This window comes from Mesoplodon mirus (genome assembly GCF_964341445.2).
Source record: "Mesoplodon mirus genome assembly, chromosome: 8".
Taxonomy (NCBI): domain Eukaryota; kingdom Metazoa; phylum Chordata; class Mammalia; order Artiodactyla; family Ziphiidae; genus Mesoplodon; species Mesoplodon mirus.
This window is the reverse complement of record NC_138984.1, coordinates 45,980,127-46,006,389: the sequence shown is the minus strand read 5'-3', so window position 1 is coordinate 46,006,389 and position 26,263 is coordinate 45,980,127. Positions and strand designations below refer to the sequence as shown.

Sequence of the window (26,263 nt, the reverse complement as noted above, 5' to 3'; positions counted from 1 at the left end):
AACTATGCAAAATAAAACTTACCTTTCTTCCTCTACCTATAAAAAGAAAAGAATAAATATGTTATTTTATGCAGATATAGTTATTGAGAATCTCCTAAATATTTATTTCAATAATTATTTTTAGAGAGTCAGAATTTAACTTAAACAGCTTTCCCTGTCACCAGTAGATATAATTCAAAAGTTGTTTTGGATCAATATGTTCGTAGGAGGCAAAATAATACATCCCTTTGGAAAATTCTGACGTTATGTGATTATTCTTAACATCCTTTATATAGTATTTAAAATTCATTAAATTATAAAATTGACTATTAAAATTATAACTAATTATCTTCAATCAGTATGCTCTGTTTTTGTTTTTTATACTTACTTGAGTAGGCTATTCATTTACATGGTTAAAAAAAAACAAACCCAAAATATATTAATAAAGATATACAATTATACAGTGAAAAATCTCCTTCTTGTCCCCTTTCCTCTAATTCCCACATTTCACTTCTCACAGGAGGTTATATTATTAATTTTCCTATTATTAGTCTTCCTAACCAAGAACATAATAGAACATTACATTTATTAAAGTAATCATTTGAGTTAGTAGTGTTTTAAAGTTTTCTTCAGATAGGTCTTGCAAATTTTGTATGAAGTTTATCCTTAGCCACTTTATCCTATATATTGCTATTATAAATAAGATAGTTTTATTCCTGTTATTTATTTTATGAGGTAATTGTACATAGTATATCTATTAATTTGTTAATTTTATACTGCACTATCTTACTAAATTGTTTTGTAGTATTTTTTTACTCTATTCCCTCAGGTTTTGTAAGTACACAATTGTAACAAAACACAGTTACTATAAAGATGAATCATTGGACCAATTCTGAGTTGGCCCTTAGCATTAAAGGTAATGCTTCTATTATTAAATATAATAAAGCTTCTAAGCTGAGATGTAGATATTTTATCATGTTAATGAGCTGTCACTTATTACTAAGTTACTAAGTATCTATATCAAGAATATTTGTCTTTGCCAAATGTCTTCAATTATGGAGAAAAGCATGTGTTTTTTTTAATAGATCTGCTAAGATAATTATTTTTAATTATTTTTATTAATAGCTTTCCTAATATTGAATTATTCTTTTACTTAAGGAATAATCTCTACTCTTTCATGGCTAATTATCCTTTTAATGTGCTAATAGATTTAATATTTTATTTATGTTTTTTAATAAATTTAAAAATATTAAGTAAATTTATATGATTATAGTTTTCTTTTTTGTGCAATCTTTGCCACATTTGGCTATCAAGGATGTACTTCCTTCATAACAAGACATTAGAAGTATGCCTTCTCTTTGCATGTTCTAGAAGAGCTTAACACAGCATTAAAATAATCTGTTTTGTAATGGTTTAGCACAACTGTGAAATCATCTGCTACATTTTGTAGGTCTATCTGCTTTACAAATTTTTCTATTTCTTCTAGGGAAATCTGTGTGCTCACTTTTTCTCCTTTTACCAGGGCTAGTTTTAGCGAATTATACTTTCCTAGAAAAGTATCCATTTCATATAGGTTTTCAAATTTATCAGCATAAAGTTGTGCAAAGAAACCTTTTATTATTCTTTTATGTTCTCTGTTTTCATTTGGTCATTTTCCCATTACCATTTCTTATTTTATGGTTAATTTATTTTGTTGATTTCCTATAGTACTATCTTTTGAATTTACATATTTCTACTGTATTTCCGTTTTCTCACTTTTCAACTCATTTTTTCCTTATGAATTTCTTCTGCTTATTTTGTTATTCTTTTTCTAATTTTTTGAGATGGATGCTAAATGCACATATTTTTATTCTTTTTCAATTTTTTAAGAATATAGCTGTAGATTTTTCATTATATTTTTAAAAAATGTTTCATAATGTTTTCAAGAACATTTGTATTGTTTGGTATGTTAGTCTTTCTGATGTTTGAGAAGATTCATATATTGGCTCTACTATTTAACAGTATTCTTTTATATTACTCATATCTTTATTTAGACAGTTTCTGTTAGCTCTATTAAAATGAGCAGTGATAAAAATTACAGTGCTTCCTATTTCTTCTCTGACCCCCACACTTTCTTCCAGCACGCAATTTAAGACAAGAAAATGCCCTAGTATTTATCTCTGTAGTGTTAAATGTGCTACTATACTTCTTCTATATGATTTGTCAGCTTTGAATGATATTCTTTGACCTCTGCCTCTTAAAGATGAGGAATTAGCAAACTCAACTCTACTTTGCCCCTTTTTGTCTTCTCCTCTCATTATGTATTATTAGTTGTATTATTTCTATATTGTCAGATTCAATAACATTTACATTCCCATCCGTCACCCTAAACTGCACTTTTGTTTTAGTCTCTTTCTAGAGTTAAATATATCAATGCTTATGTCAGTTCTTTGACAATTTCACCAATTAACTCTTGGTTGTCTTGGGTTTGTCTCATAGTAGTTTCCCTAAGAAATTTATGGAAAGATTCCCAGAGTTCCTGTGTGTTTTACTGTTTTTTCCATAACTTGAAGGAGAGAATGAATTTATCTTTAAACTTTGGTTCCACATATTTTTTTCCTTGAGAAACATGTAGATATTGTTCCACTCTCTTCTGGTATTGAATATTATTACTATAGAGAAATCTGTGACAAATCTGAATAGTTTTTCATTTTAGAATTTATCCATTCTTTTTCACTGATTTTCCAAAAAACTCTTTTTCTTTAAAGTTTAATAACTTTACTAAGATATGTCTCTATGCTGACTCTTCTGGGTCAATTTTTTTAGCCACTTGGTTTCCTTTTTCAATATCAAAATGAAAGTTTAATTTTACTCCAGAAAAGTTTCCTTGGATTATATCATTATTTGTTCTGCTCTATTGCATTTATTTTTTCTTTGGGATTCTTCTTTAGGACTATCTTTTACATATCTTCTATATTATTTTCTTTCAAATCCTTTTCACTATTTTTATTTTTACTTTTCTCATTTCTATTTTCTACATCCTTTATTGTATTTTCTGCAGTATCAATTCTCCTTGTGCACCTTCCTATTTCATCTTCATTGCCCTATGATGATTTGGTTATCCTTCTACTTATTACTCATTATTCCTTCTTTTTGTATTTCTAATTTATGATGTTCTTTCTTTCAATTACTTCATTAAGTTTTGTTTAGTTTATGGTTAAATGCTTGGTCAGAATTTTTATCTGTTCTGTGATAGTATATTTACTGGTGTGTTCTTTATCTCATAAATTTCGTTAAACTGTCCTACCTTTTTCCTTATAGTATCTTTGTATCAATGCTGTTGTCATCTCTTTTTTTTTTTCATTATTCATCTTGGAATAAATTGGGCTTCCCTAAACCACCTATTTGTAGGAAGTTGTGTATTTTGCTCTGTTTTTTGATATTTGCCACCATTGTCCCAACATACTACTTGCTTATTCCCACAGGTTTAATTTTGCTTTACTCCTGGGGATTCTGTGCAGATTGTATCTACTTCAGGTAGTCCTTCAGTGTCTTGTTTTTAATTCTTCCTATTATATCTTCCATATTACCTGGCTAAAAATTAAGTTTGGGTATTTATTCCAAGCAAATTGTCACTGTTGAAAGATACTTAAGAGGATAATTGGTAAGTTACTGTGTAATGTTTCCATGAAAATACTTTTGAATACTTCATCATATTTGTTGTTATTTGCAGTGAAATTCCGGGGAAAAGATAAAGCCTTAATACTGTCTTGACAAGGATGCATGCAAGTCCCCATTCATGACTGCTAAAACAAATAACCTAAAAGTTTAATATTAATCTTACCTGGTTCACTAAAACACATAAATATGAACTTGTTTCTCTTATATGGAAGTTTTTCTAACATGTTACTCAAATACACAGGCTATGTTAAACACAGACACTTTTCTCCAAAAAATAAGTTTTAGAAACCAATAATTTATATCATTGTTTTCTCAAGGAAATCCATTTCATTCTCTTGTCTTTCTTAGCCAACATTAAAAGCATTCTGCATTTCTGAGCCAATGTAATAGAGGGTGCTGTGGCAATAAATTACATTAGAAATTATTATTCCATTACCAAGGTCAAAGCTGGCACCAGGGAAGAGAAATGCGTTTCTAGATCTTCTCTTAGATATTAATGGACTTCATAGAAAAGCAACAAATATCTTGGAGGCACCCAGCATGGACAGGGTAACAAATGACCATCTTAAGTACTACAAGGAATTCTCAAATTAGACATAACCACTTAAAATGCAGCCAAAAAAATTCCCTGGTTTTTAAGAAGACAAGAAATAACTTTATTTTCATTACTGTTAGATAAAGTGGGTGAGAGAAATTATTAACCCCAAAGACCACTGAATAGTGGCTTAATTATTTTCTTGGGTTGCTGAATTCTGAAAGTAAAAAACACTGTTACTATAAAGATGAATCACTGGACCAGTTCTGAGTTGGCCCTAAGTATTCTTACCAAAATTGGTATTGCTACTTCCAGTTGTATGTGGACAGACAGGACAGCACTCCCCAGGGGGAGTTACGGGGTAGGCACATTCAAGCACATCCTGGCACTGTATCTTGTCACAAAGAATGGCGCCATTGTCACAGACACAGATCTGGCAAGGGGCAGGTTTCCAAATGTCCCTGTTTAAGTACATCTGACCATTCTGAGTGCAGGCTATTTCTTCACCATATCCTTCTAAAATAAGAAGAAAAAAAGGAGGTTAGTAATCTTCTGAAATTTTGGAATCTGGGAAATATTTAAGAAGGTGAGTCATCTTGTGGGTTCTAAAAAACTCTGGGCTAAGCGGTAACCTCCTAAGGAGGCAAAACACAGAAGAACTTACTTCATTAGTATTTAAAGACAAAGCATGTAATTCACAATTAAATTATTATGATACTTATATTCTAGCATGATAGGGGGGGAAAAGTGATCCAAAGTTAAGTATACTAAGTCAGAGAGGCTTCCCAAGATCATTTTTGAAGATACAAATAATCAAACGTGGTAAGATCATGTCAGAAGGATAAAAATAAACCATTTGAAAAGCAGGAAAAAAATTGTTCCAAAGAGAATACATAATTTCAGCGTCTGGTGAACCCTATGTGACTTTAAACTGACCAGAAATTTTCCATTAGTAAATCCCACAACAACAGAAGACAATATATATTCTCATACCATGAAGCAAAACTTAAATTCATTTTAAACATTAAGGTAAAAAAGAATAATGGTGACCCATTTCATGGAATAGATTTCCACTAAACATCCGAAACTAAAGGTGTTTCCTAAACTGTAGTGGAATTGCAAAGCTTATACAGGTAATGCATTCATTATCTTTGCATCAAAATTAATTAAGGAAAGTCACGACCAAAACAGTATGGTAAGCTATAACCTAATATCTGCCAAATACTTTTCTTACATTTAGATAAAAATTTAATGCAGGTTTGGAAAATATATACACACAGTTATACACATAGTAGTTCTCTTATACATTTACTATAAAATAAACACATTACATCTTTAACTTTGTGATTCTTAAGAAACAAAACTATAGTATTTTAAAACATAATGTGGATCACATAATCCTTGCTTAATTCCTTCAGGAGCTTTCCAACTACTTAAATTCAAAGCTCCTTTTTCAAGCCCAAAGGCCCTCCCTCCCAGTCCTTGTACAACTTGACCCCTTTGCCTAGTACTACCTTTCCATCCCTCAACTCAGACTCTGATAGCTCACTATCATGGTTTGCTTAATTGTCACCTGCCCCCCACAATGCTTCTCTGACTGCCCTATAAAAGTAGACTTCCTTCACCGAATTGAAATTCTTCACAGAACTCTTTAAAGAACCCACTCATCCATCCATCCAGTGATTCATTCATTTTGTATTACATGTAAGGTAATTAAATATTTACTAAAATGGAATGGCTAGGCAAAAATCACTGCCTTCATAAAATTTATCACAATTAGTATTCATTTTTTTCCTTGTTTATGTTCTTATTTCCACCACTAGACAGTAAGTTTTATGAAGGTAAGAACTAGTGTGTCTTTTCATCATGGTATTTCTAAACCATGATGTCATACCTTGCATAGAGACAACATTCAACAAATACTTGTTCAATGGATGGATATGAATGAATGAATGAATCTAAATTATGGTTCACTAATTTAACTGCACCAGCACTAACTTTGCACTTTACAAAAATAAAACTAAAAATTTTTAAATGCATTTACAATTAGTTTTTGAAATATATTTAGTTATATTTATATATTTATCACAATAAATATAGTCAAATGCTAATATAGAACTACAGATGAAAATGATTTCAGTTTAAAGACATTAGTCCAAATATCCATCTTCCTAACTTCAGAAAGTTTTTCTTGGATAACATTCTTCTCACTGTTCTATGGAATACCTTGCCTCACATGTTTAGTCTTTCATCACATATTTGGTAAATGGAAAATTGTTTTCAGAGCATGACACCACATCCTGGCTTCTGTGTTATTCATAAGAAGAGCACGAAGTTTCTGATCTGTTTCATTTTCATCAAAAGATGTTTATCACATAACATATAGCTACTCAATAAAACAACATTGGCTCTGTCTAACCAGTGTTACTATAGGTATTTTAAACTAAGGAGAAAATAAGTATCCTGCTTTAATATGCTTTCCTGCAGAACTATTTTGAAAAAAAATAAGAAATTTGTACATCAAATAAGCAGTGTTACTTTTAGAAGAAAAATCACTTTGAAACAATGTAGTTCCATGGTGAATGTTTTCACAAAACACAACCTATATAGAAATGGACTTACACCCATAGTCCATCGAACTACTCCATTAAGTAAAAAAAGAATAACTTTGTTCATTAAATTTTTTGATTGAGAAAGAAATATCCAATCACAAGCACTAAATACCATTGACTGAAAATGAGATACACCACAAGTTCAGTTAGCTTGCTTCTCCCTTCCCACACCCTGGGAGGCAAAAGTGTTCACATGTATGTACTGAGGGTTAAGTGGGTATGTGCCTAGGACTGCATGTGCAAAATATTGGAAGTATATTTATTCTGTTCTCAAAAATATATACTATCATTGTGAAGTAGATCTCAATTTCACCGATGAAACAATTATATATGGGGAAGTAGTGAATGTGAAAAACAAAAAACGAGATAACATACAATGATGTTGTTGATTAAGCATCATTAAAATATGTGAGAGACTCTTCAGGGGTGAGTTATCCTGTTCTCTGTGGCTCCTTCAAGGTTGGAATAAAAAGACACATTCTCTCAGTCTGTGTTAACTCACAGAAGGTCAGTTTCTTCCTGAAAGTTTAAGACAGCATGACCTCAATCCAAGGGGCACTATATTACTTGCTTTAAATGACAATGTTAAAAGTTAGTTTTATACTCTGAGTCAGCACTGGTCCTTTTCCCCCTAAGAATTTATAATTAAATTTAATATGATGTGGAAAGTTAGTTGGAGTGTTTTTAAATGGCAAGGAGATGAAAAACCACATTCGCTGCTAAAACCTGCCCTCTCTTCCCCGGCACAGAATCCATGCACATCACAGAGGGCACAAAAACTCAGTGAATTGTGATTCTTCGTGTCTGAATGAAAGACATGTACAAAGAAACACTGGGTAGAAAATACAGGGTGTCTTGCAGTTCTCAAGTTTGTACGTGGTAGTTGTGTACCTTATGATTAGGTTGTCCCTTCTGTTTTCTACATAGATGTTTATTTAAATGAAAAAGAAAAGTAAAATAGGAAGCAAAATTGCAGCCAATTTACAGTAAAGTAGTCATGACATAATTATTTTCTGAATGACAATATTATTAAAAAATAACTAAGTAAGAATTCTCATATGACTTTCTGAGAGGGTCAATACCGCCCTCCTGATTCCTCTATAGAAATCATAAAATAATGCAAGCTGACATTAACCTTAATTGAAGGTCCAGAAGTTTAAAAATTAGTTCTTATAAAATCTGAAAAAGAATTCCAAAATCAAAATACTTTGACACTTGTATTTTTCCTATGTATGTTTCTTTAATTTTCCTAAAACTGAGGAAGACTGATAGATATCTGATTGTATTGCCATTATTTTGTAATCTTCTATGGTGTTGTAACTTCCAAAAATTTTATCTTCCAAGCTACATGATTCTTTCACCCTTATCAAATGTTCCAACAAATTAAACCAATCCATTGCAAAGTCATTACCACAAACATCTTAGCACTGATCTCTTAGAGAGAAGAGATGTATTTTATCTGACCATGTTTTGTTTGAGAGTAACTCAGTTGTCCTGTGTTTCTCGTATATCCTCAGAGATTTGTCTTTTCACAAAGATTAGGTGCTTTTAAATTTATTTGTAAGAATTCAGTTCTTAATCACTAGATGGCAGAACAAATCCACCATCTTATTATAATAGACAATTAGAAACTCAGACATCAGAACTGCTGCTGCTTGACAACTATGGCCCACACCCTAGGGCTACATTCCTTTATATAATTATACTTGTGCAAAAAAGTCTGTATAGAAATGGCCTTATTGAAACCTTTGACTGTCCAGGAGAGATGTGATTCTATTTTTAATATTAAATTATTGGGGTCTACCTAAAAATTTTGAAAAATATATGAAATAAATGCACCTAAGCCCATGCTGGACATTCTGTAGACATTAACTAAAGATCTTCCTTGTAGAAATAATGTGCTCGCATATCACAGAAATTTTAAATCTCTTATTCAAACAAGTGTTTGTTCAGACCATTTTCTCTCACTGGACTGTGAGCTCCTTGGGAGCCAGACATGTGTTCATCTCAGTAACCTTCACATCCAATGTCATATAATTAGTCTTTGATAAACATATTTGCTGTGTGGATGAATGAGTGAGTGAATGAGGAAGGAAGGACTAGTTCATTGACGTGCTTATTAAAAAGATAGCACATGAGGCTTCCCTGGTGGCGCAGTGGTTGAGAGTCCGCCTGCCGATGCAGGGGACACGGATTCATGCCCCGGTCAGGGAAGATCCCACATGCCGCGGAGAGGCTGGGCCCGTGAGCCATGGCCGCTGAGCCTGCGCGTCCGGAGCCTGTGCTCCGCAACGGAAGAGGCCACAACAGTGAGAGGCCCGCGTACCGCAAAAAAAAAGAGAAAAAGATAGCACATGAAGCTCTCTTTCCTCCTTCCCTAAACTTCCCAAAGATGATGTGCACTGAGGACCCCTATTTTGAATGATAGGGAAATGGGTCACTTGACTGTTCTTGTTAAGTATGCCCCTGACATCTAGACTTCTGTGTGGCCAGAAAGGAAGAAAATTGTGTCCGTCACAGCCGCTCATTTTGAAAAAATTTTCAAAAAGCTATAGCAGCCCTTCAGCCTTCCTGGCCCAGTTGGTCTAGGTCCCTTTGCTGGTTATGAAGGTCTGGGTTAACATAATTTAAAGTTTCTCTAATTGTAAAAGTTTTTGAAGGGTTAGAATCATGGCACAGTCAGCTGGTGTCCTCATGAAGTGGGCAGAGAACGCTTTATGGGACAAGAGAAGCAGCAGCAGAGCAGCTCCACTGGTCCCTCTGGACCAGAGCACAGATGCTGCCTTTACCAATGCACAGCACAGCCCCAGCTGCTGGACTCAGTTCCAGAGAATGTTCCAAGGCAATCCCTCCCTTCCTTCTGTGCTCAGGCACTGTTGTTTATCAACACAACGGAGAGACGAAGAAGAGTATTCAGCTCTTCCTTTAGACCCTTCTACTCAATGCCAACAATTCCACATTGATCATTTTTTTCCTTACCTGATCCCCAACATTTAAAAAATGAGATACATATGAAGCCACCAGGGATAGCTGAGGGGGATCTGTTACATACTTTGACAATATTTTTCCACCGCAGCCTCAAGGTCTGTGAGAGAGAGGGTGGGTGAGTACGGAGCAGGCCTGTGAAGTTTTGCATCTTTTGTTTCTTCAATCCACTTATAGACTTTCACTTTCCAATGAGTCCTCTGAATTTAAACCCCTTTTTAGGATGGTTACTCAAACTTACTTTTTTTGTGCCCTTCTCTATTTTTTTCATACCAATTGAACAAAAGTAGCCATTTGATGATTATTTGAGCTGAGTTAAATTTCTGTTCCACTAGGACAATCATATTTAATATTCTAAGGCAATATAATAACAATTAATTTTGAAAACTTATCTTGAAATCTGAGAAAGTAAAAAGAAGGCAATGTATACATAGTATTTCAGTGAAACATACAAATAATGAGATTAGACAAACTGTACAAAGGTAGTTAGTTTCTTCAATACAGTCATGAAAGGTTTCTCAATCTCATATGCAAAGGCTTTCCAGTTAACTAGTAAAACTGCTGTTTTTCCTTTACTTAAAATGGAAAAAAATAAAAAGGAAAATCTTTTATATTAGGTATTACTTAAGTTTCTTTCCATGTATCATTGGGAAATCCAAATGATTGTGGCCAAAATGTGAAACTAAAATTACACACAGTGCACATGCAATGCTCATCTACAGTTTTGTCTGGAAAACCAACTTTCAGTCTGTTAATGCATTTGACATAGATATTTCTTTTCTCCAACTGAAGGCTCAAACTATTGACTAGCTGTAAAAACACCACACAGAGAATTGAGCCTGCCTTATATTGAAAACACTAGAAATTTTAGTAGTAATATCTAAAGCAAACCCTAGTTCTATTCTCAAATATTAATCCTAAATGAATAATTAAGTACAATTTGTGCTATGCCAAATGTATGAAATGCCTGCCTAAATGCATGAAAAATTTCGAACTGCTCTGAATGAAGTCTGTCTGCTTAATCTCTCTCCAGCAATGACATTGCTTGAAATAAAGAAGAGAACCAAAAATCTGCCTAACTACTTCTCTCTTCAGATGGGTAGTATCATGACTTTTATGTAGTCTGGAGATAAATTAAGTAACAAATTCTGAGCAACATATAGTACCCACATTTCAGGATTTCCTTCATCTCCTTCAAGTCTTAGCTCTGACCGCCTTACAAAAAATTGAAAATTACCACACACACACCCATGTCACCCTCCATCTACAAATTCCTGCTTTTTTTTCTTTTAATGTGGTATTTAGCACTTTTGAACCTAACTATATTATTGTATTTTTGTCTATTTTGTGTCTCCTCATGATAGATTTATAACTTTATAAGGACAGATACAATTTATTCTGGCTTGTCCATTGATATATCCTGATATTCTAGAATAATAGTCAGGATCATACTAGATGCTCATTAAATATTTGTTGAATTAATTTGTTAATTGAATTGAATAGTAGTTGTTTTGTTAGCAGCTTTAGATGGTGGAGTTGTTTTGTAATTATAGTTATTATGTAACTAAAAAGAGTTATTGTTATATTATAAGAGAATATTTACAGAACTAAACTAGGGATATTTCATTATCCTATGTTTGGACAAGAAAAGTACAAAAAATGGAATCCAAGATTTTGGCCTGTAAAGCCATTTACAGGTCAAAATCCAAGATTTTGACCTGTAAAGCCAAAAGCCATGATTTTGACCTGTATTTAAAGTAAATAACTGTAAATACAGTTATTTAGAATAACTAAAGTTATTAAGGGTAATAACTTCTCAGTGTTTCTGAGAAGTTATTACCCTTAATAAGTAAATGAATGGAGACCAAATTAAAACACCCTTATGTAGAGGAAAAGAAAATATCTATAAAGGAAAGGAACACACATTATTTTCTTAAAACATTTCTTTCTTAAAACATGTTTTAAGAAAGAAGATTTAGAGTTCAAAAGACTTTTCATTATTTGTTCAATCCCAAACAGCTATGGAACACTCTTTTTGTGCTAACACATTGGGTTATCTGGTGTTGAGATCAGAGCAGAAGAATGTAGAACATTTGTTAAGCTGTAGAGGGTAAGATTTAGGTTGAACAAAAAGACATTAACTAGGTTGTTTACTTTAGTAAAGGATATGTGCCTCAGTTTCTCTACTCATTAATAGGAAAAGATGAAATATGAGCCTTCACTTTTGGGTGGGATGAAATATACTAGGATATGACAAATAAAGTTGCCTTAAATTGCTGCTGAAAGTTAATCCAAATAAATTAGTCAATCTGGAAAAAGGAATGGAGGCATTATTTAATCCATTTAACCAGTATTTATTTATCCAGAAAGTTTTAGTGAATACTTGTCTAGTACAAGAACACAGTTTAGGTGGTGGAATGAGACATTTGGAGTCCAGCTTCCTTGCCAAAAACAATCAAAATATACAGAAGTTGCAAAAGGTAATGCAACTTTCTTACAGGAGAAAAAATAAGTTTGTATAAATGTATATTTCAAGAATTCATTTTGGAAAATTTGCATACATGTTGAAATTTTTATAAACTTAATTCTATATTCTCATTAACCTACATGAGTCCCAGCCCCTTTTGAATTATTGGTTCTTATCCTGGAAATCTTCCTCTGTGTTTTGAGAGGTCTTTGCCTAATGCTATTTATTTTAATTAACTAAAACTAAATTCTCAGGAACATCAACCTGAGGGCTTTCTAGAATCCCAAACAAAAACAATCTTCAATCATTTGGGGAAAAAAAAAAAGTTATGTTTATAAAAGCAGGCTGCAAATAAGCTAGGAGTGAAGGGAATGCAGAATTCCAAAAGGCATTAATTGAAGAGTAAACTGGTCACATACTGACTGTCCTTCAATGTCCTCTTTGGTAAGAAAATGGACTTTGAACCATAGGACAGAGCAGCCCCCACGGTGCAGCTGCTCCGCTGTGCGTTTTTCAGGCTTCCTTGGATGTTTTAGTCTTCCAATAGCTTCGGCTATTGATTAAGAATAGTTTCAAATTATAAGGTAAATGCTCTTACTCTTGAAACAAACATCAAAGTAACATAATGTATGCATTTTGATAATATGGTTTATTTATTTAACAAATATTTATTATCCATCTGTTACTTTGCCAAGCACTGCGAATACAGAGGTCAAGTTACGAATTCCTCCCCATCCTCAAGAAGCTCACAGAACAGTTAGGGAACCATTCTGGCAACAGACTAGAAGGACACAGTTCTTTAAGTATAAAACTAGAGGCAAACCCAAGTTGTTGTGGGAATATTTAAGAGAGGCACTTCACCGAGGCTAGAGGTCAGAGAAGTCAAAAGGGTTCTGTAATGTCTTTCTTTCCTTTCTTTAACAATTTTTTAGTTTTTTTTTAAGTTCTAAAACTAATATCCAAAATGATTTCTTCCAAAAATTCACTTCCAGACTGTATAATATTACCACTCCTGGCTCATTGCTGGTAACAAGCAACGAACACCTTCTTTCTACCAACTGGCTGGGATGGATCTGAAGGAGCACAGGCACTTCCTCTCACTCATTACTTCCTGTTTTCATCTCTTTGGCATCTATTCTCTTGTCTGAGGGTAAAACAACAGCACTCTTGTTTCTAAACCTCCTGATGCTTACATAGGTGGGTGTCTTAGAGGGGAGCAGGAATGTGGCTCTTCGGTGCGTGGAGCTGCCTGACAGTGCAGAACCCGGGACAGCGGCACACAGCAACACGGGAGGAATCAGTTGCCACCGATGACTAAGTCTGGCAACACTGTGATGAACTATAAATGCATTTTTCCAGGTCCAATTCTACAGCCATTTGGAAATTCAGCAAAGCCAAATTAAAATACCATTCCTGGGCTTCCCTGGTGGTGCAGTGGTTGAGAGTCCGCCTGCCGATGCAGGGGACACGGGTTCGTGCCCTGGTCGGGGAAGATCCCACGTGCCACGCAGCGGCTGGGCCCGTGAGCCATGGCCACTGAGCCTGCACATCCGGAGCCTGTGCTCCGCAACGGGAGAGGCCACAACAGTGAGAGGCCTGCGTACCGCAAAAATAATAATAATAAAAAAATAATAAAATACCATTCCTCCAATTTAGATACAGAATTCTGGATTATGCTGCCTTGAAATTTTAGGAAGTCAAAAATTGTTGTATTGTGTAACATTTAGCTTGAAAGACAATGAGTTTCAACCATGGGTGCCAGTTTATAAGTTAGAAAACAGTGAGAAATAAGGTATCAAATACCTGTGCTAGACGTTCACTTATTTTATACTCAGCACATCTATTCATATCCACTTTCATAGATTACATAAGCATTTATCAAGAGTCTGTGACCATATCCCATGCCAGAGAGATACAAAAGTAAAAGACATATAAGCTACTCCAGAAGAGCTTTTAGTTGAAAAAATAAGAAGGAAGTTTATAAAGTCATGCTTTTAACAAATATTTACTAAGGACTATCTAAATATAGATTATCTTCTATCCAGCTATTTCTCCAATGACCACAATTAGTCAAGGAAGCACATTGTTTATGTAAGACACTAGGTTCAAGGAATTATGGATAAGAAATCTAAATAGCTGAGATCACGCTGAGGTGAAGTTATCTGAGGGGTGAACAGAAGTGGGGTCTAAAGTAGGTCTTGAAAAATGCAAGGTATTTGAGATGGTGGAGGTAAGGAAGACTCTGCCTGGGATGGGAGCAGGAACCACCTAAAAGAGGCATGGAGAGGAGGGCAAACATGTCATAACAGGAGGGGACGGTTCCATATACGGAAAATTCTTGCTATGAATTCTTGCTATGAGTGACACTTCTTCCTCTAGGAAGGTCTTCATGACTTAACCCTTTCCCACATGTAATTTGGTCACTCTCTTCTTTGTGCTCTGATCTCATCTTGTCCACACACCTGGCAAAATACCTGCAATGGTCCATCTATTGTTTTTTTACATGTAAACTCTATCAGGCTGTACATTTCTTTCTTTTTTTTTTGCAGTACGCGGGCTTCTCACTGTTGTGGCCTCTCCCATCGCAGAGCACAGGCTCCAGACGCGCAGGCTCAGCGGCCATGGCTCACGGGCCCAGCCACTCCGCGGCATGTGGGATCCTCCCAGACCGGGGCACGAACCCGTGTCCCCTGCATCAGCAGGTGGACTCCCAACCACTGAGCCACCAGGGAAGCCCCCTGGCTGTACATTTCTTGAGGGTGAACACACTTCATTTCTCTCTGTATTGTGAATGTAGAACAGTGCCTGACACATAGAACATGTCCAGTAAATGCTTATTGAATAAATGAATAAGTGAATAAATAGGAGAATGTATAAGTAGCTTTCAGGAATATTAATCTATTCTTTTTTTTTTTTTTTTTTGCGGTACACGGGCCTCTCACTGTTGTGGCCTCTCCCGTTGCGGGGCACAGGCTCCGGACGCGCAGGCTCAGCGGCCATGGCTCACGGGCCCAGCCGCTCCGCGGCATGTGGGATCTTCCCGGACAGGGGTATGAACCCGTGTCCCTTGCATTGACAGGCAGTCTCTCAACCACTGCGCCACCAGGGAAGCCCTGGGAATATTAATCTAACAACAGAATTTAAGGTAAATTGGAAGCAAATGAGACTAAAGGCCACTAGTTTAAAATGTTATACCGTAGTTAGGAGAAGTAGTTGTTCTGGGAATGAAGAGGGGTAAATCCATAAGACACCAGATAGAAAATATGTAGAGTTTGATTAACTATGGATGGGATAAGGCATTGGAAAAATTAAAAAATAACTTTCGAATTTCAGGATAGAATGAAGTAACATTAATTGGATACAGTTGTGGGTGGAATTGTGTTTCCCCCCCCCCAAAAGATATGTTGACCTTTTTTGGAAATAAGTCCTTAGAAGATGTAATTACTTAAGATGAGGTTGGACTAGAATAGGGTTGGTCCTTAATCCAATATGACTGGTATCCTTATAAGGAGAGGAGAAGAGAACACACAGAGAAACACAGACACATGTGATAGAGGCAGAAATTAAAGTGCTGCAGCTGCAAACCAGGGAAAATCAAGGACTGCAGGCAACCACCAGAACCTAGGAAGAGGCAAGGAAAGATTATCCCTCTACAGGTTTCTGAGAGATCATGGCCCTGCCAACACCTTGATTTTGGACTTGTAGCCTCCAGAACTGTGACACAATACATTTCTGTTGTTTTAAGCCACCCAGCGTGTTATACAGCAGCCCTAGAAAACTAACACAGATATTTGCAGGATAGGAGGATGGTCTGGACATTGAATGAAATGCAAGTTTTGGAAAGATAAATAAATTTGATTGGAAAAAATTGTAAACCCTATTTAAGGCATATTGGGATGAATACTTAAAGAAGAACAACCCAGTATAAATATTAACAGCTACTATTTATTGAGTTGTAAGAGCTATGCTAAATTCCTATGTACATTTTATATTTAATCCTTAAACCACCCTGGTAGAGGCTTGGAGGCAATCAGGATCACAAAGTTAGTGGGTAGCAGAGCCAATATCTGAACAAACACACTCCTAATAACTATGTTCTAAGTTAGACAATTGGACTGCTACTTCAGAGAGTATTTAAAAGAAAGACAAGTTTGAATACGTAAGATTTACAATTCACACTCTAACTGTAGATTTTGAACGTGTGAGAGTAATAACCTGACAATCCACATGAAGGATGAAGAGCAAGAGGAGTCTGGATTAACTTTAAAGAAAAATTTAAAAGAATAAAGCATTCTCAGAGATACGAAAAGGGAGAGATAGTGTTTTGTTTTGTTTCTTTTTAATAAATTTGTTTTCAAAGGGAAGCAAGTGAAACATACTAAGAATATGGACTCTATTCTTTCTTTTTATTCAGCTCCCAACTCTAAATGGTCAATATTTCATTTCCTGATGCTATGCCTGTGTAGCCACCAAATGTTACCAGCCTAATATCCTGTGAAATTTCCCCTAGCTTTCCTGAGGCTTCACAGGATATTGATGGGGAAAACTAGCTCCATGACACAAATAAGCTTTCAGGCATTTTGATGAGTATGGATAGTAAATGACTGCATACCAACTGTCATTCAGTTCTTTTTTAGATTGGTTTATGGGGCACAGGAAATGAAATTTTCCCCCAGAAAACTAAGCTTACATTGTATAAATGTGATTCTCCTCATAGCAAACAATATACTTTATTCTATCTACTTTATTTAAACTAAAGAGGTGATGCTGAAAAAGCCATTGGGGAAAAGTCAATGAAATTCAACATTAAAAAATATAATTTAAAAGGAAACCATCAAACACCTGCTTCTTAAATTACATCATATTCAGTTCTTCATTTCCTTTCATTTTTCTGAAGTCTGAACTAGTCTTTACAAAAGTTAACTGTTTTCCTTTTTTTAACATTTAATCTTCTATTAAGGGCTCTGAAAATAGAAACTTCCTCCAAGAACCAATCTACAACTTCAATTTTTTCCTGTTTAATAATTATCAGTTCATCACAATCTATGTGACTGGCAATAATGATTAGAAATAAAAGTAAATAATGGAATAGATGTGATTGTACATTTTATGTTAATAAAAGAGGGAATGTGATCTAATAAAAATGTAAACCTGACCCGTTTGCATCCTAATTTAATGGAAACTAATTGGATGAATTGATATTCTTATGATGTTAATGGAACAGCAGTGATTAAGATTTATTTAATGGAACTTTTTGGTTAAGTATCAAATACAAAGGCTGATGGGATTTATCATGAGCTCAGCCAGACTTTTCATGACTGGATCATATTATCAAATAAGATAATGAGATGACAAGCTGGGCTAGATACAAAAACAAACAAATAAACAAACAAAAAACCCTTACAGTATGTCTCCACCAATAGAAAACTCTCCGGACTAGCAGAGGTTCAACTATAGGGGAATAAGGTCATTCTCAGCATCTTAATTGCCAAACAGAATACATTTAGAGGCATTATTTCATGCCTATCTACATTTACCAATGACTTCTCTTAGAGTTAGGAATTCTAAGGCATAGACAAAATCATTCTCCATATCCACACAAAACTGTAAGTCCTGTATAGCAGAATTTATATATTCAACATTATTCTATGTCATCTCATAAAATAAGAGGCTTTTCATCTCTTATAGGCTCCCAGGTTTTGGAGTCCTTAAACTGTCCATGGAGTAAATGAAGAGTTTACCCAGAACAGGAATATGAAATATGCAGTGATAACCCTCTCTCAGCCATGACTTTGTGCTACTTTATGCCAGTCCATGTATGATAGATTACAAAATCCACCATTTAGGGTGTTCTAAAGATGTCATAATTTTAAAAAATAATTCTTATATGGGAACTAGATTATACTTTAAATTATTGGGGATTAATTTAGTTCAACAATCATTCAGTTTGTCAACCTTAAGAGTGAAATAATTTAAAAATTAGTAAAGGAAAAAAGCCAATGTGACAATAAGGTAGCAAAATGTATATTATTTAATAGTCAGTATATGTGGATTGTTTACGTGGCGGTATCTTGTGTGATGGAAAGAGACTATGGCAAATTTCCCTCAGTTATGATTATTAACACCAAATTAATCATTTCTATTTCAAAAATGTTGTTCATACTTAGGAACTATTTTATAATCAAAGAAGTATTTCTCTTCCTTGTAAAATTTTATTTCTTTCCATGTTGCTAAACAAGGATGGATTTCAAGAAAAGTGATATATCACATGCTGCAGAATATCTTAAGAGGAAAGAGGAAATCAGCTCTTCAGCAGTTATACTAAAATGTCAAAAAGTCCTAAAACTCAGGAAGAATAAGTTATATTTCTTAGTGAAGCATGTAAATACAATAATGTAAATCAAATCTAATTTCCCCTATAGAGGTAGCATTGTAATCAAAATGCATTCCAAACCAAGGGCCTAACAACGGCAATGACAAAGATGACCATGCTTAGTAAAATGAAACATATACAACCCAGTGTGCTACGTACGGGCCTTGAAAGGTCTTGATAGAGTAAAGGTACGAACTGGAGTCTCCAAAGAAGTATCCACAGAAGCACTCCAAGGAATGCTAAGGCCATGAGGAGAGGCAATGTGGTCTTTATCCAGCCAACAAATATTGAGCACCTACTATGTGCCCTTTCTCTACCATGTTCTAGAGCTGAACAAAGCAAAAAATGCCATCCTAATTCCAAATAGCTATAGCCCAATGAGGAAGACAGTCAGATAATCAAGCAATTGAAGTATGTAATGATAAGTATTTTGATAGAAATAAATACAGGATGCTAAGGGAGCACACACAAGCATTGTCTCAGGCATTTTGTAGGCGGGGTGGGTTAGTCTTTCTGGTGGAAGCTGCGTGTCAGGTGCGAGCGAACTGAGAAGTAGAATTTATCCAGTAGCTATATGTAACTCACTATGGTTGGAAGGAAGAGAGGGAACGAGAAGAGAAAGAAGAGGAAATAGAAATTGAACGGCGGCTTAAAGGGACAGGGATGGACGAAATGGCACCTCTTTCTTGGCTCCACCTTCGGGGTAAGTAGTACTCTGCCAACTCAGTTCAAGGCAACAAGGAATGAGGAATGAGAGGGCAAACTTGCAGCTCCAACTGACGAAACTTTCAGATGTGTTTTGACTCTTAATCCAGTCATTGGGAACCTCTAAAAGGCAAAGTGGTACATGGGGCATGAAAACTGAGGAGCTGAGGAAAGTTAAGCTTTTTGTTTTATTTTGCTTTTTTGACCTTGGCACTAAATATTACTTATGTATTAATAACTTTGGGCAAATGACAACTTTTTTGATCCCCAAATTTTTTCCTCTAAAAAATAGGGTAATGGGCTTCCCTGGTGGTGCAGTGGTTGAGAGTCCGCCTGCCGATGCAGGGGACACGGGTTCGTGCCCTGGTCCGGGAAGATCCCACATGCCGCGGAGCGGCTAGGCCCGTGAGCCATGGCCGCTGAGCCTGCGCGTCCGGAGCCTGTGCTCTGCAACGGGAGAGGCCACAACAGTGAGAGGCCCGTGTACCGCAAATAGATAGATAGATAGATAAATAAATAAATAAATAAATAAATAAATAAATAAAAATAAAAAATAGGGTAATATACTACCCATCACACAAAGATGATTTGAGACTAAATAGATGTGAAAGTGCTTTAAAAAATCAATGTTATTCAAACACAACCATTATTATTATTTAGCACAGAGGTTCCCAGACCCCATTTACATGTATATCAAAAGCAAATTCATGTTCACCCCTCTCCCCCTCATGAGTACCTGTCAGAATCTGGCATAGGGAGGAGAGAGAAGTCCTGCATTACATTATATTGGCAGAAATCCATTCACACAGGGCTATGATCACAGTGGAGGAATCCTGTTTCTCCCACAAAGCACCCCGAGGTCAAGTATTTAACAACCAGTCTTCTGGTCTGTCCACATAAACAACATCACAAAACAGAAGCACGCTCAGATTTCAAGAAGAGCAGTGATAAGACATAGGGAGGGGGAAGGTGATTTCTGTAGGGCAAGAGGAATTTTTCTAGTTAGCATACGATACCAGACAAAGCTGTTGTAGCAGTTAGTTGGGCCTGTTAATGCCTCAGTATCTGAGCTACCTGCCCACGGCAGTATACCTGTGTTTAATGTAATCACAGCTAATTACGTGGCACTTTGACAAGAGGTTTTTTAAGTCGTCGCAGAATATTTTGTGATTTCAGCCAATATGACCCATACCTTGCCAGTTATGTTTTTTGTTTTGTTTTGGGTTTTTTGGTTTTTTTAAAATAAATTTATTTATTTATTTTTGGCTGCGTTGGGTCTTCGTTTCTGTGCGAGGGCTTTCTCCAGCTGCAGCGAGCGGGGGCCACTCTTCATCGCGGTGCGCAGGCCTCTCACTGTCGTGGCCTCTCGTTGCAGAGCACAGGCTCCAGACGCTCAGGCTCAGTAGTTGTGGCTCACGGGCCCAGTTGCTCCGCGGCATGTGGGATCCTCCCAGACCAGGGCTCGAACCCATGTCCCCTGTATTAGCAGGCGGATTCTCAACCACTGCGCCACCAGGGAAGCCCGCCAGTTATGTTTTTAAAAAGTAAGTGGTATTGAGCCTGCAGGGTTGAGAGGCAAACCCCAGTATCATCTTTCAGAGCCATTTAAAGCTTAAGGTTACTTTTATGTCCATAGTTTATAATATTTCAGTTCTTCCTTCAGTCAAAGATTTCACCCAAAATCAGTCCCATAAAAATTACATGGGTTTTGTGACTTTAAATGCTATGTATCCCTCAAATTGAAGGGTTTCTTTTAAATTTATTTTTAATTTCAGCCTTTATTTTAAGTTGGTACACCAGAATCTACTCAAAGAATTTTTTTGAAATGCCAATTCCTAGACCCTACCTCTTGTGATTTTGATTCTGTTTTGCACCTGGAAATCTCTATTTTTTAAATGCTTCTCTGTATTTTGACACCAGATTTGGGAATATTACTGCAGTCATCACAATAAGCACTTCCAATGATGTACTACTTTCTTTAAATGGAAGAAACAACAGGAAAACTATTGTTCCTTAGTGTAATCATGCCCATTTAGGGCCTTTCCTTCCTTATGTACAAGCTGTTAAAGAATATATTTTCTGCTCCTCCATTTTAACAACACAGATAAAAGCTAAATGCCATTCCCCTCCATAAATGATTTACCACGAAGAACTACCACAAATCTGAAATCTCACTCTATCATCATCTTTTTAAGGTACAAATGCCCTTAAATATAAATTGATTTAATCATTATGACTCTTTGGTATTTTAGTAATAAATCTTCCTCCATTCCCCTCCATAAATGATTTACCGCGAAGAACTACCACAAATCTGAAATCTCACTCTATCATCATCTTTTTAAGGTACAAATGCCCTTAAATATAAATTGATTTAATCATTATGACTCTTTGGTATTTTAGTAATAAATCTCCCTAGAAAAGTGTACAATTTAGATCAGTACAGTGAGACTCTGTTGTGAATGTAAGAAGTTGCAAACCTCCCTGAGAATCCATCTGTGCCTTTGTGGTCCACTAGTGAGTTGTATCACTAGGTAGAATTCAGACCAAAAAAAGAAATCTCAAGGAAAACATTTCACAGGGAGAATTTAACCAGAGAAAACAATAACTACCTTATAGAAAACAGATGGCTGGCGTTAGTAAAGCTGGAAGGCTGTCAGCTGTGCCTTCGCCTATTTTCTGTGCTTTTATAAATTGGCAGGAAAAATCCCTCACATTTTACCAAAAAAGGCCCAACCCATAAACAGTTTGCTAAAGAAATCTGAAAATCCATATTTTCAATATGAAAAATGTAAAATGATTGAAGAATAACTTTTAGTTCCTTTTATTTTGAGAGATAATTCTGAGACATTCCATAAATATTCAAGAGTACATAGAGAAAAATGGTGAAGACAAAATAATAGTTTATATGACAAATATCATTTTTGTTTTCGTTTTTTAAAACCCTCTTCTGTCTTTTGCATTCAAAAACTACTAGGTGATGTTTATTTTCATAAATCACCTATTTAATCTCAAAATGGACAAATTTTGTGGTCTAGGAAATTATTTTCAAGTTAGGAATCAAAGAGTGACTTAACTGTATTGTGTGCATTCATTCAAACTTAATTTATGCTAAGACGTAGGAAAAGACGTTAGATTATAATTTAGCCATTTATTAAATACACATTTCATACAGTTAAATTATAGTATATAGTATACTGGGAGGTTTATAGTGATGTAAAATAAAGTTCATGCCCCCAAGGGGCATGAATATTTGAGTTGTTTTAAATTATGCCCTTGTAATGGTTCTGTCTATAGCAGTTGTGAATTTTATGACCATAACTGACATTGAAGCAAAGAAATATGAAAGAAATGAGCAGTTAACTGAAGTAAGATTTATGTATTGTGATATTCTAGAGATCTTTTTTGGCCACAGAATTAAAATACTTTTCCTTCCTTATATTCCTTCAGTTCAATTCGACAAAATGCATTTTCTATCTTCTCTGTGCCAGACACTTCCCTGGACACTGATGACACAGTGATGGGCAACACATGCCTGAATACTTTTACTTCTGATCAGGCTCACCTGGCTTTGCATGATAATTTTCCTTCCTCTAGTAATTCATGGAAAGATGGAAGTATTTTGTAGGAAGAATCCATGTGTGTACTTTTGGATAATTTACTCCAAATCTTGTTAATCACAGAGATATTGTGACAGGAGAGTCTATGAAAAAAATGTTTGCTTTTCACTAATAAGTGAAAAGAGATTAAATTTTGATTAAGAATTTAAAAAAATTCATTTACTCACTTATTGAACAATTATTTATTGAGCACCTAATATGTGCTCAATTTCAAAAGGGTGCTTCTATAAAAAGCTGATCATATTCAACCCTAAGTTTTGCTTTACTACCTCCTAGACTACACTCCCCACTGAGGCAGGGTATCTCTGTTTTGTTCACATCTGTATTCTTGACATCTCTAGTAGGCGATGTCAGGCACAGTAGGTGTTCATTACAGCTGCATGGTTAACTAAAAGGGAAAGGAAGAAATCAAATCAGAGGAATGCTACCATATTTAAATAGCCACTTTGGCTCTGAAAAGATTTCATATGTATCTTTCATTTCTTCTAAAGGGATATGTCCACTTCATTTTATAGATGAAGAAGTATTTAGAGGATCAACCAGTCTACAATCTTACCTTTTGCACAGTAACTGTTAACTGTGAGTCCAGATTTAAAATCCCAAGTCACATCAAAAATCTCAGTAGATTTCTTTTTCATTCATTCAATGCATATATATTGAGTACCTGCTCTGTACTGGCACCATACCAGTGTTAGGAAGGTAAGTGTGGACAGAACATAAAAAGTCTCATCCTCAAAGAGCTTACGAACTAGTGGAGGGAAACAGAAAATAAGCAAATTAAATACATTATCATATGATCTCTCTAATAGTGACAAGTAAAGAAAACCACCAAGGCAAAGACAAGGAGTGCTGGGAGAGAAGGGAATTGAATAGGAAGGGGAAACCAGAGTTAATTTTGAATAATCAAGGATGGTCTCACAGATAAAGTAGAATGTAAGTAGAGATCTGAAGGAAATAATATAGTATTTTAAAATGACGATTCTTATTAGGAGAAATGTCATCTTCAAAAATTATAATCATGAACAGTGATTTCAAGTTCATTCTTGGGTTATAGGAAATGACTTTGACAGTTAAGTATATTGTAAAGTTCATATAATGGGACACTTTGCAAATGTGACTTAACAGCAAATGAAATACAAAGCATTTTAAGAATTCTGTTTTGCCCTTAAATTGATCATGCCATGTCAAAAATTTCATGAAAATATGACAATCATTCAGTGAGAAAATTAACTTTTGCTTAAAGAGTTCTCAGCTGGAAAAAAAAAAAGTTCAATGAACTAGATTGTCTTAAGACACCAAAATAGATGGTTTTAGGACACTTCATTGGACAAAAGATTTAAGAGTCAAAGGTTGGGTTTGAGCTGCTGTTGGATACTGAAGGCAGCTTTAAGTACTATGCTTAGTTCACAGAGAAAGGTGTGTGTGTCACAAGCAGGGGGTTTTCTGTTGAGCAGAAACAATAAACAATTAGGCTTGGAGCTCACTAATAAGATGCTCAGCCTGTCTGGACCTGGGGGATGGAAAAATATATGATGATTCTTGATGCAATTTGGCTTCAGAAGAACACACTAATGATACCCTCTTTAGCCCCAAAAGGTGAAAATCTAGCAACTCTAGTGAAGTGTGAATTTAAAAACCAAATTGTTGACAAGAATAAAAACTATGATTCAATTAGTTTTACAGTCTCTCCAAGAGAATTTCTTCATATATACGTAAAACTTTTAGCTAAGTTTACCTCTTGTACTTGGCAAAACAAATTAGAGGGGAAAGGGAGAGACTGTATGTGTTAATCATATTTCTCATAATAATATTTGAATTTTGAACATAACATTTGAATTTTGAACAAAATACTTCTATGTAATATAATTGATAAAATAAAATAGAATACTAAATTTTGGGTTAATTCAGAGGATACTAGATTTTGATTATAAGGTATCTATAATTCACTGACTGAGGTTCATATTTTGATTGTCTTGTATTAAAATGTCTGTTATTGGAAAGGTTAAGTCATTGAGATGTACGGACATGTGATTAAACATGCACATGGCAAGGTTCTTTGACCTCAAGAAGCCAGAATAGCCACGTTTTACATCTATTTTTATGATATGTAGTCATGGCCTACTTTTTAGAGACATAAGTAGAAGTTTCCTACCACATCAACATTCCAGAGTAACAGTATCATTTTGGTACAGACAACTTCAAAAAATCAGAGAGAATAAAATACCGTGTTTTAGGAAGAGTTACAATCTTGATTATATATTTTTTAATTAAAAAACCTTTTTGTTAATCAGATAAAATGAATTCTGCATGTTTAAGGGTGTTGTGTAACTAACTTTTTAAGCCCTGGCTTCAAATATTAAGTATAAACTATCCTAACTTTCTAATAATTTGACTGTCCTTTTATTTAAACCAAATACCGTGAACCATTTTTAAAGCATAATAGAATTAAAAAACAATGAATGAAATTCAACTAACCAAGACGTAATATATAGCAATAAAACATGTATAATTTTTAACTACCTATCTAATTTATTGTCAGAACTCAATCAATACAGCAATTAAGTAATCACTGCCTGTGAGTGCCTGACTATGAGCTTCAGAAGTAACAACCGGGGAGATACTTAAGCAATTACATAGAGATAAGGAGTTAAAGATGGGATGTGCTTGGGGAGCATTCCAGAATTTGGTTTGCCTGATATTGAGTATTCTATATAGGGAATAAGGGGAAGAAATGCCAGAAAGTGTGAGTTGCGTCCAATCACAGAAATCCTGAACACCAACTAACAGTGTTGTATTTAACTTGGTTGATGATGATGTGACAGCACTGAAGTCTTTTCCTTCACTGAGCAGAAAAATGAAAGGAAGATTGAATCTCCTGAGATTGTAGAGTAAACTGGGAGAATCACAGAGGAGAGAAAGTTGCCAGGCAGCAAACAGGTAGGTGGTCATTACTCTGGTCCTAGTATGTATTGAGGAGGGTTCAGCCTAAGGACAGAGGGAAAATAACAGAAAGAAGCTAGAGAGGCCATGTGAAGCCAGATGTCGGTGACAGAGCCACAGGAGTTCAGAAGTTATATTTCTTACATGGTAATGATTTTTTGGAGCAGTTTGTACTGCCTTGAAAAGTGGAGCAACTAGTTCTTCTTTTAGGTGTCTATTTCTGAACAAGAGACTGGGGGGATACATAGGAAATCACTGCCCTGCCCTCACAGACCTTACAGTCTAGTGAGGACACAGCCATGTAGAATTAATTGGTTCACCATCCCTGAAAGCTCTTCTTTCACTAATATAAACAGCAACAAGCACTGAAAACGATATGCTCATCAATGT

The 26,263-nt window shown here is 35.2% G+C and overlaps 1 protein-coding gene across 1 annotated transcript in view; it reads right to left on the bottom strand.

Annotated features, from left to right (window-relative positions):
- The window catches only part of COL5A2 (collagen type V alpha 2 chain), a 145,093-nt gene that overhangs the window by 72,064 nt on the left and 46,766 nt on the right, over positions 1–26,263 (bottom strand). The window contains exons 2-3 of the mRNA XM_082630244.1: positions 4,466–4,690; positions 23–36 (exon numbers count right to left, since the gene is read on the bottom strand). Coding sequence (XP_082486370.1) covers positions 23–36; positions 4,466–4,690 — 239 coding nt within the window. The remainder of the gene's footprint in view (positions 1–22; positions 37–4,465; positions 4,691–26,263) is intronic.